The 14,704-nt window shown below is 60.9% G+C and overlaps 1 protein-coding gene across 1 annotated transcript in view; it reads left to right on the top strand.

Moving 5' to 3' along the window:
- The first annotated feature begins 389 nt into the window (after window positions 1-389).
- ARHGAP23 (Rho GTPase activating protein 23) overlaps window positions 390-14,704 on the top strand; it is a 42,380-nt gene continuing 28,065 nt past the window's right edge. Inside the window, 6 exon segments of the mRNA XM_029049537.2 lie at window positions 390-566; window positions 4,215-4,433; window positions 7,228-7,351; window positions 9,090-9,182; window positions 11,088-11,166; window positions 13,523-13,577. Of these exon segments, the coding sequence (XP_028905370.1) occupies window positions 390-566; window positions 4,215-4,433; window positions 7,228-7,351; window positions 9,090-9,182; window positions 11,088-11,166; window positions 13,523-13,577 (747 nt within the window).

Here is a 14,704-nt window from a genome sequence, read left to right as displayed (position 1 = left end):
CTAGGCCAGGTGCGACAGCTCCTAGCTCCCCAACAAAATGGGCAGGGGGTGAGCCTCAGTTCAGCCAAAGCCACCGAGGGAGGGCTGGGTGGCGGTGGGGGAATCTGAGGGGAGGCTAAACTGAGGGATCGGCCCCCCATCTCTACTCCAGCCTCCTGGGGCCCGAAAGGAGGGGTCAGCGGAGGGGGGCGGAGGAAGGGGAGGACGAGCAGCTGTGCCGGGGAGGGGCTGACCCGGCCTGGTGTGTGTGTGCACGCGTGGGTGTCTGTCCCATCCCCAGTGGGGGAAGGGAGCGAGGGGGCAGCCAGCGCGGCCGCCACTCAGGGAGAGACGGGCTCGGGGGCCTCCTCGCTCCTGCCACAGACCCGACCGGGTCCGGGGGCTTGGACATGTGGCCGGAGGCGGTATCGAGGAGCCCGGGCTGGTGCTGGGAGCGGTCCGTGGGCGTGGACTGCAGCGGCCTGGAGCCCCGCTGCCTCTGGCTGCTCAGCCTCCGACCGGACCCTGGGCGCCCCTGGCCCCAGACGGCAGGAGACGCGGCCCGGAGGGGCGGTCGGACCCGTGCGGTGAGCCACGGGTTGTCCTGGGCGAGAAGGGGAGGGGTGTGGGATGGTTGGGGGAGGGGGGGGCCCTACCCCAACACCCCCCAGACCCCGCACCCATCCCTGACCCCAGCCTCTGCCCCTCCTGCTCCCTGCCCATATCCCTTGGAGGAGTTGGGCATCTAGGGGTGAAGTTGGGCCACCCCTCGATGAGGGGTGGCATGGCCCGTTGTCCTCAGGGCAAGGGGCAGGGGCAGAGTGAGGTGGGTCAGGATTTGGGTAAGTGGCCCTTCCCCCCATTTCCCATTCAGGCCGGGGTTTGTTCCAACCTGGGGGTTGTCAGGTTTCGGCCAGAGGAGATGCCTTCGGAGGCGAGAGTCATCTCATCCATCCCCCTGCCTCTGAGCGGACCTGCCCCTTACCTATCCCAGGTGGATGGGGGCGGGTTTGGCCTATCGTTGGCGCCGCCGCAGCCCTCATATCGACCTTCCCACCCCCTACACCTCCTCTACCTTGGTGCTGGAGACCTATTTATGGAGCCCCGGGCCCTGGCCGCGGGTGGTCCGCAGGGTGGTTCTGATTTCCGTGGGAGCGTCTGGAGGGGCCATCCCAGGCCCAGGAGATCTGCCCCTGCTCCAAAGTCCAGGAAGAGGTGTCTGAGTGAGCCTGGGGTCGTAGGTGGGAGCTGGAGAAAGGTTGGGGAGATGTGTGCGTGTCGGGGGTGGGGAGTGCAACCGATCGGCCGGAAGCTCACCGTTTTATCTGAGTGAAATGAGGCTGTCTCTGGGGGAGCATCGGGGGCAGGGGCAGGGGATGGCCTCCCCAGACCCAGTTAAAACTTCATGATGTCTAATTTTAATCCCCACAGCTGCAGCTTCAGGGCTACAGTCCCCTTTGCCTCCAATCCTTCCTTCCTTGGTGTCAAGAGCAGATCAGGGGTCCAGCTCACACAGCCCTGGCCCTCTGGAAGTTCTTCTCAGAAGCCCCTCTTGCCGTTGGCCCCGGGACAGATAGAGGAGGGCCGGTGGGGGTAGGCGGGGCCTCATCCCTGGGAGTCTGGACCTCCGTCCCCTCTGCCCCGCTGGGCCGGCAGAAGGGTGCCCGCCAGAACCGGGATGAAGGAGATTTGGGTCTCAGCAGAATCGGTGGTGGTGACTCAGCCGCCGCTATTGTCTTATTGTCTCCCTTCCCACAGGCCGAGGCCGCCCGGCCCCGGATGGGCTCCCCGCCCCTCCGGGGGGCTGCCCGGCCTGTTCTCTGGGTGTCCCTTCTCCAAATTCGGTGATCCGGTTCCTCCCCTCCCCGCTGCTGCCCAGCCCCTAAGTGTGGAGGAGTCCTGGAGGATCCCCTGCAGACATATAAGGCTTCCGCCTAGGCCCAATAATAAGACTAATAATCATCGCTGTGGTACTTGCTAAGCATTTCCTGTATTCAAAGCACACTGGACTAAGTGCAAGGTACAATAGAAGCAGAATGAACACACTCCTTGTTCCTCCATCTTGTCTATTTCTCCGTTGACCCCTCTCACCCACGTCCTGCCTCGGACCCGGAACGCCCTCCCCCTTCATATTCGACGGACCACCACTCTCCCCGTCTTTCAAAGATTTATTCTAATCCCATCTCTTCCGAGAGGCCTTCCCCAACTAAACCCTCCTTTATCCTCCCCACCCCCCTTCCGTCTTTCCCTGGCCCTTGGATCCGCCCCCTTTAAAGGCTTTATATTCATCCCCAGCCCCAGTGCTCATATCCATATCGGTAATTTCATTATTTCTATCATTGGCTGTCTCCAGACTGTAAATTCATCATGGGCGGGGAATGCGCCTCCCAACTCTGATGTATTGTCCGCTCCCAAGCATTTAGTGCAGCGTTCTGTGCATAGTGAGCCCTTAATAAATCGTGGCTTAATGGTTAATGGTTAATGGCCTAAACTAAACTAAACTAATAATAATAATAATGTTGGTATTTGTTAAGCGCTCACTATGTGCGCTTAACTAGACTAGACTAAACTTGTTGTGGGCAGGGAATGTGTCTGTTCGGTGTTATATTGTACTCTCCCAAGCGCTTAGTACAGTCCTTTTGCACACAGTAAGTCCTCAGATGCGATCGAAAGAATGAATGAATGATCTGGGTTATAATCCTGGCTCTGCCACTCGTCTGCTGTGTGACCTGGGGCAAGTCACTTCACTTATCTGGGCCTCCGTTCCCTCATCTGTAAAATGGTGAATAGGACTGTGAGCCCCATGTGGGACCGCCCGCTTTGCTTGTGTCCACCCCAGCGCTTAGTACAATGCCTGGCACATGGCGAGTGCTTAACAGTTAGCGCTAGTGTTATTATTACCCCCGACTGATTGATTGCCCCACTTGGGGTGGACAGACTAAAGGGGAGGGAGGACAGGAATTGAATCCCCATTTTTCATTCATTCATTCAATAGTATTTATTGGGCGATTACCATGTGCCGAGCCCTGTACTGAGCGCTTGGAATGGACAGTTGGGCAAATTAACCCCAATTGATTGATTGCCCCATTTGGGGTTGACAGACTAAGAGGGAGGGAGGACAGGAATCGAATCCCCATCTTTGATTCATTCAGTAGTATTTATTGAGCAATTACTGTGTGCAGAGCATTGTACTAAGTGCTTGGAATGGACAGTTCAGCAAATTATCCCCGATTGATTGATTGCCCCACTTGGGCTTGACAGACTAAGACAGGGAGGACAGGAATCGAATCCCCATTTTTCATTCATTCATTCAATAATATTTATTGAACGATTACTATGTGCAGAGCATTGTACTAACTGCTTGGAATGGACAGTTCAGCAAATTAACCCCGATTGATTGATTGCCCCACTTGGGCTTGACAGACTAAGAGGGAGGGAGGACAGGAATTGAATCCCCATTTTTCATGCATTCATTCAGTAGTATTTATTGAGCGCTTACTATGTGCAGAGCACTGACCTAAGCGCTTGGAATGGACAGTTTGGCCACAGAGAGACCATCCCTGCCCAATGATGGGCTCGCGGTCTAATCGTACTGTGGGCAAGTCATTTCACTTCTCTGGGCCTCAGTGACCTCATCTGTCAAATGGGGATTAAGTGTGAGCCTCACGTGGGACAACCTGATGACCCTGTATCTCCCCCAGCGCTTAGAACAGTGCTCCGCACATAGCGCTTAACCAATACCAACGTTATTGTTATTAATCGGGGGAGGTTTCACGTAAGGAAGCCGAGGCCCAGGGGAAGCAAGCGACTCGGTCAGGGCCCCACAGCAGGGAGGGGGCGGAGGTGGGTTTCGAACTCAGGTCCTTGGGCTCCCGGGCTGCGCCTCGTGCCCCCCCCCCCGCCGGCGCTCTGCCGCCCACGCGGACCCCGCCCCGCTGCGCGCGCACACCCCTCCTCCCCCGCCCTTTCCCGACCACGCCCCTTTCCTGGCGCCGCCAATCAGGGCGCCGCCTGGCCGCGCGCCCTCTCCCTTTGTGGCCACGCCCCCTCTCCGCCGCCGCCGCCAATCAAGGCGCCGCCTGGCCGCGCGCCCCCCCTTCGTGGCCACGCCCCTCGGCCTCCGCCAATGAGGACGCCGCCTGGCCGCGCGCCCGCTCCCTTTGCGGCCCCGCCCCGCGCGCGTGCGCCTGCCGCCTCGTCGCTGACGGCCCCGCCCCCGGCGCTGTGCCCCGCAGGCGGCCCCGCCCCCCGGCCCGGCCCCGGCCCCCGCCCGCGCGGATGGAGCGCCCCCTGGAGGCGTGTTGGCGCCCTGCGAGCCGGCGGGTCCGGGGCGGACGGTCCTGCTGCGGAAGAGCGGCCGCCACCACGGCTTCGGCTTCACCCTGCGGCACTTCATCGTCTACCCGCCCCCGCCGGACGGACTCCACCTCCACCACCCGGACGCCCACGCCGGGGTAAGACCCCCCGGCTGGGGGGGCGGCCCCCCTCATCCCTCCCAACCCCAGCCTCCCCATCCGCTGGGACCCGTCAGTCTCTCTCTGTCCAGGGAGCTCAGCTGCCTCACCTGTCCACCCCTGCCTCCCCCTGCACCCCGGCCTTCCATTCCATCCCTGCCTCTCTGTCCACCCGTCTCCCCGTGCATCCCTGCCTCCCCGTGCATCCCTGCCTCCCCGTGCACCCCTGCCTCCCCTGGCACCCCAGCCTCCCCTTGCACCCCTGCCTCCCCTTGCACCCCTGCCTCCTTGTCCACCCCTGCCTCCCCTTGCACCCCCGCCTCCCGTCCACTCCTGCCTCCTTGTCCATCCTTGCCTCCCCGTCCACCCCTGCCTCCTCGTCCATCCCTGCCTCCCCGTCCACCCCTGCCTCTCTGTCCACCCCGGCCTTCCATTCCATCCCTGCCTCTCTGTCCACCCGTCTCCCCGTGCACCCCAGCCTCCCCTTGCCTCCCCAGCCTCCCCTTGCACCCCTGCCTCCCCTTGCACCCCTGCCTCCCCTTGCATCCCTGCCTCCTTGTCCACCCCTGCCTCCCATCCACCCCCGCCTCCCGTCCACTCCTGCCTCCTTGTCCATCCTTGCCTCCCCGTCCACCCCTGCCTCCTCGTCCATCCCTGCCTCCCCGTCCACCCCTGCCTCTCTGTCCACCCCGGCCTTCCATTCCATCCCTGCCTCTCTGTCCACCCGTCTCCCCGTGCATCCCAGCCTCCCCTTGCACCCCAGCCTCCCCTTGCACCCCAGCCTCCCCTTGCACCCCTGCCTCCCCTTGCATCCCTGCCTCCTTGTCCACCCCTGCCTCCCCTTGCACCCCCGCCTCCCGTCCACTCCTGCCTCCTTGTCCATCCTTGCCTCCTCGTCCATCCCTGCCTCCTCGTCCATCCCTGCCTCCCCGTCCACCCCTGCCTCTCTGTCCACCCCGGCCTTCCATTCCATCCCTGCCTCTCTGTCCACCCCTGTCTCCTCGTCCATCTCTGCCTCCCCATCCACCCTTGTTTCCTCGTCCATCCCTGCCTCCCCATCCACCCCTGCCTCCCCGTCCTCCCCTGCCTCCCTGTCCACCCCTGCCTTCCATTCCATCCCTTTCTGTCCTCCCTTGTCTCCCCATCCTCCCCTGTCTCCCCATCCACCCCTGTCTCCCCATCCTCCGCTGTCTCCCCATCCTCCCCTGCCTCCCTGTCCACCCCCTACTTTCCCGTCCACCCCCTGCTTCCCCGTCCACCCCTGCCTCCCCGTCCACCCTTGTCTGCCCGTCCTCGTCCAGCCCTGCCTTCCATGCCATCCCGGCCTCTCTGTCCACCCCTGTCTCCCCATGCACCCCTGCCTCCCTGTGCACCCCTGCCTCCCATCCACCCCTGCCTCGCCGTCCTCCCCTGCCTCCCCATCCTCCCCCCTCCTCCCGCCTCCCTGTCCCGGCCCCCCCCACCCCCCTGACCCAGGCATGACTCCCTCTTTAGAGATAGGGACTTCCGGCTGGCCTGGCAGTGTAACCTTTGACCCTTCTGCTGTCTGTCATACTCTTATCTTGTACCCTCCCAAGTACAGTGCTCTGCATACAGTAAGTAAGTAAATATGAGTAACTGCCCGACAGTCATTCCCCCCCCCCCCCCCCCCCCCCCGGAGCCCAAAGGTGCCTTGGGCTTTCCCGACCTTCTAGGGTCTAGGACTTAGTACGGTGCCTGGCACATAGTAAGAGCTTAACGTGTACCGTAAAAAAATAAGCTTGTTGTGGGCAGGGAATGTGTCGGTTATATTGTAATTTCTCAAGTGTTTATCACCGTGTTCTGCACACAGTTAAGCGCTCAAAAAATACGATTGACTGGCTTGACCGACTGAGCGCTCTCCTGGGGTGTGGGGCAGCTCGCCCCAACCCCCAAATGTGGGAACTTGGCTATTTTGGAAGCTTAGGGGCCAAGGGGAAGGGTGGAGCTGACAACTGGGGAAGGGACCTGCCCCAAGCCCAGGACCAGCCACGGATCTACCAACTGGCCGCAGCTTCTGGGCAGTCGGAGGGCTGTGGGAAAGGGCGAGGGTGGGTGGGTCGATGGGTGTGTATGTTTGCTATCTGTGACTCTGTGGGTGTGCGTGAGTCTTACAAGAGCTTTCTCCGTATTTGTGTGCGTGTGGGCGTACGTGTGTTAGCGAGGAGCTAAGACTCCTCCTAGCTCTTGTAGCCTCATTCCTTGTTCTGGGGCCGGTGGAGTCTGAGAATCAGGCTCCCTGCCTTGGGGGTTGGGGGCCAGCCTGTGGGGAGAGCGGCTGGGGTCTCTTCATCTCTTCTCTGCTGGGGGCTGAGGGAGGGGAAAAGCCGGGAAAGAGAACAGGAAGGATCAGTCGGTCGATCTGTCGGTCATATTTATTGAACGCTTACTGTGTGTAGAGCACTATCCTAATCGCTTGGGAGAGTACAGTATAACAGTATGACAGACATATTCCCTGCCCGCCATGAGCTGAGACTTGCAGAAGAACTTCCTGCTGGTCAGAGCTGTCAAGATCCGGGGTGCAAGGGGACCGTTGGTGGCCCCAGTGCCTTCCTTCTCCCGTGGGAAGCATCGCCAGCATCCGCCCTGCCGCTGCAGCCGGACGGCCCCGACCCTCGCCCCGGGATCCTCGGGGGAAGACCGGTCCCTTCCCGCCGCCCTTGCCCCTGGCGAGCTGGCAGCAGGGCGATAAGGAGACCGTGGGTAGCTCTGGGCGGCGGGGTGCCCAGTCGCTGAGCCCGGGTCCCCCCGTAAGATGAAGCCGTTGCCCACCCAGAGCCCGATGGCGTGGGCCGGGGACCCGCCCCGCTCCCGGATGGGGCCCGCTGCTGCCACCAGCACCAGCTGCTCACGCCCATCTCCCTCTCCTCTGCAGGCGGAAGAAGATGGCGGCCGCAGAGGTAAGGAAAGCCAGAATCGGCCCCCCGGTCCCTCCTGGGTCTCACTCGGGGAGACCCGGCTTCGTTGGTTCCTGACTTCTGCTCTTTGTCTGTTTCTACACCGTTCTCCCCGCCTCTGACCCCTCGGCCCACTCCTTTCTCCCAGAAACGCTGTCCAACCTTGTCTTCCTGACGTAGCTTTCACCTGGTTCTTTTCCTAACTCTCTCTCCGCTCCTTCTCGGGTTCAGATGCCTGTTCCTTTCGTCCCCTAACTGGGCTGGGGGTCCCTCAAGGCTCAGTTCTGGCTCCCCAACTCGATGCTCAATTTCCATACACTCCCTTGGAGAGTTGATTCCCTCCCACGGCTCAGGGTCCCACCTACGTCCTCGCGGATGACTCCCGAAACGACCTTGCTGGCCCCGACGTCTCCCTTCTGCAATCCCATATTTCTTCCGGCCCTTAGGACAGCTCTCTGTGGATGTCCAAAATTGAACTCCCTTTCTTCCCCGGCCCAGTCGACCACACCACCCTCCCGTCCTGTCCCAGAAGACTGCGGTCTCGGGCTCTTGACCCCCTCCTTGCGTTTCTCCTTCCCCATTCAGTCTGCCGAAATCCCACTGGTTTTTCATCCCCAATATTTCCCACATCGGCCCCTTCCTCTGGCCCGACAAACGGCAGGCCCACGCACCCTCTCACCCCCCCGCTGGAGGGCTGCTCCGGCCTTTTCGCCGACCGCCTGCCTGCAGCCTCTTCCCTTTCCCGTCTATCCCGACTTGCCGTCCGGACCGTCCTCGTAAATGGTCATTCTGCCCCCCTCGCTCCCCTGCTCGGAAGCCAGCGGAGCCTGGTTGTATCTCCATTTATTCGTATTTATTGAGCGCTTACTGTGTGCAGACCACTGTGCTCCGACAGAGACTCCAGAGCACTGGCTTCCAGGTCCCACTGACTCGCTCCTTCTTTGGGTTGTCCCCCCGCCCCCACTGATCCTCCCACCTCTGACCTCTCACTCAGGTTGCTCTCTCACCTGAAACTCCTCCCCCCGCACCCTGAAACCTCCAAACCACATCCTTGCCCCCATCCCGTTCCAAACCTCCAGGAGACCTTCCCAGACTATCCCCTTTACCCCCCCCCCCCCCCCCCGGCACTGGCGTTGCTCTCAGCATCCCCCAGCTCACATGAGCAAGTCTGTTGACTGACTCCATTTGCTTACTCTGGCATTTCCCTGCTAAAACCGGGTTCTCCCTCTTGTTCCCAGTGTATTTCCCTCCCTCTGCCCGAGTTCCTCCCCCAGGGGACTGTAATCTGCTCGAGGGCAGGGTCACCAACGTCTCCTCGAATGTACACTTACTGAAGCCGATGATGGTTATGGGTGTGTCTGTGGGTGTATGTGGGAGCATGTTTGTATATGATTGAGTGGTGCGAGTTTCTGAACGTGCATGTGCCTGGGCGAGTATGTTGGTATGAGAGTCTAGGTGAATGATTGTCACCTTGGGCAAGTCACTTCACTTTCTGTGCCTCAGTTACCTCATCTGTAAAATGGGGATTGAGACCGTGAGCCCCCCATGGGACAGGGATTGTGTCCAACTAGATTTGCTTGTATTCACCTCGCGTTTAGTAGAGTGCCTGTCACATAGCCAGCGCTTAATAAATACCATCGTCATCGTCGTGAGTCTTTGAGTGTGGCAGAAGACCTGCGTGCGTTTAGGTGCAGAGTGCACCCCCACATCCCCGCCCCACTGCTCACCTTCTGCTCCACAGGGCCCCCTCACAGCTGCCTGGAGCCCGTGGACACCATCTTCGTAAAGAGCGTGAAAGCGAATGGCCCAGCCCAGCAGGCCGGCCTGCGCACGGGTCAGTGGGGCAGCTCGGGGGAGGTGGCCGGGGGCGGGGCGTTGGGGCTCAGGCGCAGCCTCTTTCTCCGTCGGTGTCTCTCTCTGTCTCTGTCTCTCCCCTTGGGCCCCTCCCCGGCCCGGCCTCGCCCTCCTCCTCCTCCTCAGTCTAAGTGGCCGGTGGCTGCCGCCACGTGACCGGAGCCCTCCGGGGTGGTGGGTAGGGGCTTCGGGCGGGGCTCCATCGCGCCCAGGGCCCTGGGCAGAAGCTGCCAAGCTGCGGCAGGATGTGGCTTCACGTAAGGAGATCGGGGCAGGGATCATGGCTCAGGGCAGACCTGAGCTGTATGCCGGGTGACGGGGGCACTAACAACGCATCTTTGGGCCTCGGTTTCCCCAGGACGATTTTTCGGCTCCTCCAACACGAGTCGCTCGCGTCTCTCTCCGTGTCCACCAGTTTGTCTGACTGACCACCAACCTGTCTCTTTCTGAGTGTCTCTGTGTCTCTTCCTAACTACCGTATTAGCTTCCTCACTGATGTCCCCACCTCCAGCCTCTCCCCAACTTTCCACATTGCTGCTGCTGCTTCTGTCCAGATGCTCTTCGGGAAGCGCGCCCAGCCCGCGTCTCTCCTCTCCTCCAAGCCGCACGCCGGCTCCCCGTGTCCCTCTGTAACGAGTGAACACTCGTGGCCGTCGGCTTCGAAGCCGTCCCCAGCTTTCCCCGCCTGACCCGGCCGCTCCGGTCACCCCCTGCTCCCCAATTCCTCGTCTTTGCTCTTCCCAGACCGACTTTCCAGTCACACCCCGTTCCCAACTCTCTCGCCTCCCTCCCCTCGCTCTCACCGTTCCCCCGGCCTGGAACTGCCCTCCCCTGCCGTCCCGACATCAGACCGACCTCGGCTCTCCCCCATCTCGGAAACCCTCCCGGAAGCCCACCTCTCCCAACGTGCCTTCCCCGATTAACTTCCAGGATCCCAAAGCATATGAACACATTAGCCATCTCTAGCAGTTAGGCGTTTACAGTTTACTCTTCAGCACTTTGATGTCTATATTTCTTGAATTATTTATCTGGATTACTCTGTGAATATTTCTTTGCCTGCCTCCACCATTAGAGGGAATGTGTCACTTGTTTGTTTTGTCCTTTCCAAGCGCTTAGTACAGTGCTGTGCATCCAGCGGGCGGGCACTCAATAAATGCTATCACCACTGCTGCTATTACTGAGTCTCTCTCCGAGGTCCTCCCCGCCACCTCTCTCTCTGAGGCTATTCCCCTCACTCTCCCCTTCCCCTCTCTTCCGATCTCTCTGTGGCCTGTCTCAGCTAGCAGACACCGGTGACTATCTCAGAGAAGCTGAGGTGCTCCCTCCTCCCACCAAGGCTTCCTTCCCGTGTCCTCCCCAGCTCTCCCCGCCTCTCCCCAGTCTTCCCCGCCTCTCCCCAGTCCTCCCCACCTCTCCCCAATCTTCTCCGCCTCTCCTCAGTCCTCCTTACCTCTCCCCAGTCTTCCCCGCCTCTCCCCAGTCCTCCCCGCCTCTCCCCAGTCTTCCCCGCCTCTCCCCAGTCTTCCCCGCCTCTCCCCAATCTTCTCTGCCTCTCCCCAATCTTCTCTGCCTCTCCCCAGTCCTCCCCAGCTCTCCTCGCCTCTCCCCACCTCTCCCCGCCTCTCCCCAGTCCTCCCCGCCTCTCCCCAGTCCTCTCTCCCTCACCTCTCACTCAAGGCCGGAGTAAGGGTTGATGATTGTTGTCACCCAGTCCGGTTCTCACCTCTGTGAGAGTGCTGAGGCCCTCCCCGCCTTCTGCCCCGGGCCTGTCCGGCAGAGGAGGCAGAGGGCAGAGACCTTTCCCTGCCCCCCGCAAGCTGGGGCTCGTGGAGGCCGCGGTGGATCGCAGCGTCCGCAGCTTACCGGTGCCACCGTGTGCCTGCAGGGGATCGACTGGTGAAAGTGAATGGGGAAACCATCACTGGCAAAACCTACACCCAGGTCATCACCCTGATCCAGAACAGGTGAGCGTAGGGGGGGCCTGGGTAACCTATCCCTCGGGGGGCTGGGGGGCCCCAGATCCCGCTCACTGGTGGAAGGAACTGACACGGCAGCGGGTTTCTCCTCTCTCCATCCTCCCTCCCTTCACCAATCGATAGTATTTATTGAGCACTTACTCTGTGCAGAGCACTGTACCGAGCGGTTGGAAGAGCACAATAGAATTAGTAGATCTCTGCCCTTAAACTATCGTGGAAAACGGACAGTCAAATAAAATCCAGGCTGGGGAAACGCCAGAATTTAAAGATCCGGACCTAAGTGCTTCCGGGGTAGCGGGATGGAGGCCGAGTAACCAAGTGCTTAGGTGATGCGGAAATACCGAAGCAAAGGATGAAGCGTTGGGTTTTTGACGAGTTTGAGGTGATTTGGAAGTCAGCCACACGGGGATGGAAGTCGAAGCCCTGAGAGTGGTGAACCCCTCCGGGGAGTGAGTGTAGATGGAGAACAGACGGGAACCCACAACCCCGCCTCCCCGGCCCCCAAACCCTCACCCCAGCCACGGTGAGAGGCTTGGAGGCCCGGGAGGGGCCGGCTAAGGGTCCACAACGAACGACCAGAGAGGAGGAGGAAGAGAACCAGGGGAAGACGGTGTTAGAGAACCCGAGGTTCGATAGTGTTGCCAGGAGAAGCGGGTGGACCGCGGCGTCCGTGGCTGTCGAGGGGGATGAGGGTGGAGTAGAGGCTGTTAAATTTGGCCAGGAGGAGGTCGTCGATGACCTCGGAGAGAGCAGTTTCAGGGGAGTGGATGAGGAGGGAGTCGGAGGAGAGGGAGTGGAGGCAGCAGGTGCAAACAACCTGTTTGAGGAGTTTGCCCAGTGTGGGAGGAGAGAGATGGGGCAACAGCTGAATGGGGCCGCGGGGTGGAGCCGAGGATAAGGGACCCACGGACCTGTATTTGAAAGCAGAGGGTAAGGAGCCGTGAGAGAGTGACTGGTTAGGGAGGGGAGGGAGGAAGCCGAAAGGATGGGGTTGGAGGTGCAGATGGAGGGCGTGGGTTTTTCAAATGAGGCAGGAGAGCACCTCTTGAGAGATAGGAGGGCAGGAGAGAGCTGGGGTGGCGACAGGGCGATCACGGGGAGTTTGTACCTGGTGCTTTCAATTTTGTCAAGCAAGTAGTTGGCAAGAGCATCGTGGCCATTCTCTGGCCCCGAACTACCCGCCCTCCCTCAGTTTTGTCCCACTCTGCCTGCTGGGGGAAGGCCATTACCCATTGAGGTCCTCACTCCCACCCATGGACTGAGCGGGCAGGGGGGCCAGAGCGCAGGGACCGAGTGGCGTTTCTCTTCTTTAGAGTTTGGCCTAGTAATTATTAGTATTAACATTTATTAAGCCCTTCCTTTATCCAGTGGCCTGTATTAAGCCCTGGGACACGAAAACCAGAATCAACTAGCTGTCTGGTAAGCAAGAAAGCCGGGAACAGTATCCTTTAGCAGTAGTGATAGCTACTGGCCACCTAATGAGTGCGCTGTGTTGTGCCAAGCGCTTGGGAAGGTACACGGAAACTCAAGACTCTCAATCCTATTTATTGAGCGCTTACTGGGTGCAGAGCGCTGTACTAAGCAGTCGGGCGGGTAAAATGCAACAATATAACAGAGTTGGTAGACACGTTCCCTGCCCACAAAGAGCTTACAGTCTAGACAGGGAGACGGATGTTAATATAAATAAAAATAAATAGCGGATAGGTACCTAAGCGTTACGGGGCCTAGAGGAGTGATGAAAGGGAGCAAACCTAAGTGCAGGGGTGACGCGGAAGGAAGTGGGAGAAGAGAAAATGAGGTCTTGGGGAAGGCCTCTTGGAGGAGATGTGCCTTCAATAAAGTTTTGAAGGTGGGGAGAGTGATGGTCTGTCGGTTAAGGAGAGGGAGCGCGTGCCAGGCCAGAGGCGGGACGTGGGGGAGAGGTCGGCGGTGAGGTAGATGAGATCGAGGTTCCGGGAAAGAACACAGGTTCCAGTCCTAGTTCTGACCTTCTGGATGACTGTGGGCAAGTTAATTTGTCTCCTCGGGCCTCCGTTTCCCGAGACAAGGCATCCGCTCTCCCTCTTAGGCTGTGCACCCTGGGTGGGGCAGGGATTGTGTCTCATCTGATTCGCCTGTATTCGTCCCCCTGTTGAGCACGGTGCTTGGCCCAGGGTCAGTGCTCAATCAATCCCATCTCTAACTCTTTGCTCTAAGTGCCTGTTACCTACAACCTGGTTTTTTTTTATGGGCCCGAGCCTGGTTTCTTTGAGTCTGGCCAGCTGGGGCTCCCCAGACCTCCTTGCCCGCCCCCCCCTTTCCTCCCGCCTCTGGGCAGCGCTGATCCCTCTCTGCCCACCCGCAGCAAGGACACCCTCGCACTGTCCATCGAAGCCAAGAATGAGGACCCCCTCCAGATGGTGAGTCTCTGTGGGGTGGAGGCGGCCGGGGCCGGGGTCCAGTCCTGGGCCGGGGGCGGGGGGCGGTCTACCCCAAGTGACGCGGTGAGCCGAGTGACACGGTGGGCATCTCTGGAAGGAGGATGGCATGGCGGGTCCAGGGGCTGAGGGCCAAGGTCCAGGAGGGGTCTCGCTAGTTTTGCCCTCCTCCATACCTACTCTGCCTTCCCTCATTCCCCCACTGTCTTCATGCCCCGCCTCTCTCCTCATCCCCCACCTTCATCCCCCGCCTCTCACCTCATCCCCCATCTTCATCCCCTGCCTCTCTCCTCATCCCCCACCTCTCTCCTCATCCCCCACCTTCACCCCCCGCCTCTCTCCTCGTCCCCCACCTTCATCCCCCACCTTCATCCCCCGCCTCTCTCTCATCCCCCACCTTCATCCCCCCCATCTCCCGCCTCTCTACTTCTCCCCCACCTTCATGCCCCACCTCTTTACTTCTCCCCCACCTTCATCCCCCGCCTCTCTACTTCTTCCCCCCGACCCCCTCCATCCCCTGCCTCTCTCCTCACCCCCCCCTCCTCCTTGCCCCCTCCTCTCCCCTCATCCCCTCACCGCCTCCATCCCCCTCCTCTCTCCTCATCTATGGCTCTCCCTAGTTCTGCCCCCCCGTCTCTCTCCTCATCCCCCAACGCCTTCACACCCCCCTCCACCCGCCTCTCCCCTCACCCCCCCACCTCCTCCATCCCTCCAAGCCTCTCCCCTCATCCCCCCACCACCTCCATGCCCCCCGGCCTCTCCCCTCACCCCCCAACCTCCTCCATCCCCCCAGGCCTCTGTCCTCATCCCCCCCTCCTCCCTCCCCCCCAGGCCTCACCCCTCATCCTCCCCCACCCTCCCGTTCCTTCCCCCATCCCCCCCCCCCCGCCCCCGGCCGTGTCTGCCGACGGTCCTGCCCCCGTCCCCCGCCCCCGGAGAAGGGGCGGGTCTCCCCGGGGGCGGGGCGGGGGGCGGGGCGCCCCCTCCCTCGACCAATCCGGGCCCGGCCGCGCTCTGACGCCACCAACCGCCCTCCTCCCCCCGACCCCTCCCCGTCCTCCTCCTCCTCCTCCTCCTCCTCCCTCCATCCCCGTCCTCCTCCCCGCCCC

The sequence above is a fragment of the Ornithorhynchus anatinus genome, chromosome 21 (genome assembly GCF_004115215.2).
Source record: "Ornithorhynchus anatinus isolate Pmale09 chromosome 21, mOrnAna1.pri.v4, whole genome shotgun sequence".
In the NCBI taxonomy this organism is placed as follows: domain Eukaryota; kingdom Metazoa; phylum Chordata; class Mammalia; order Monotremata; family Ornithorhynchidae; genus Ornithorhynchus; species Ornithorhynchus anatinus.
This window is presented reverse-complemented; position numbering and strand designations above follow the sequence as displayed.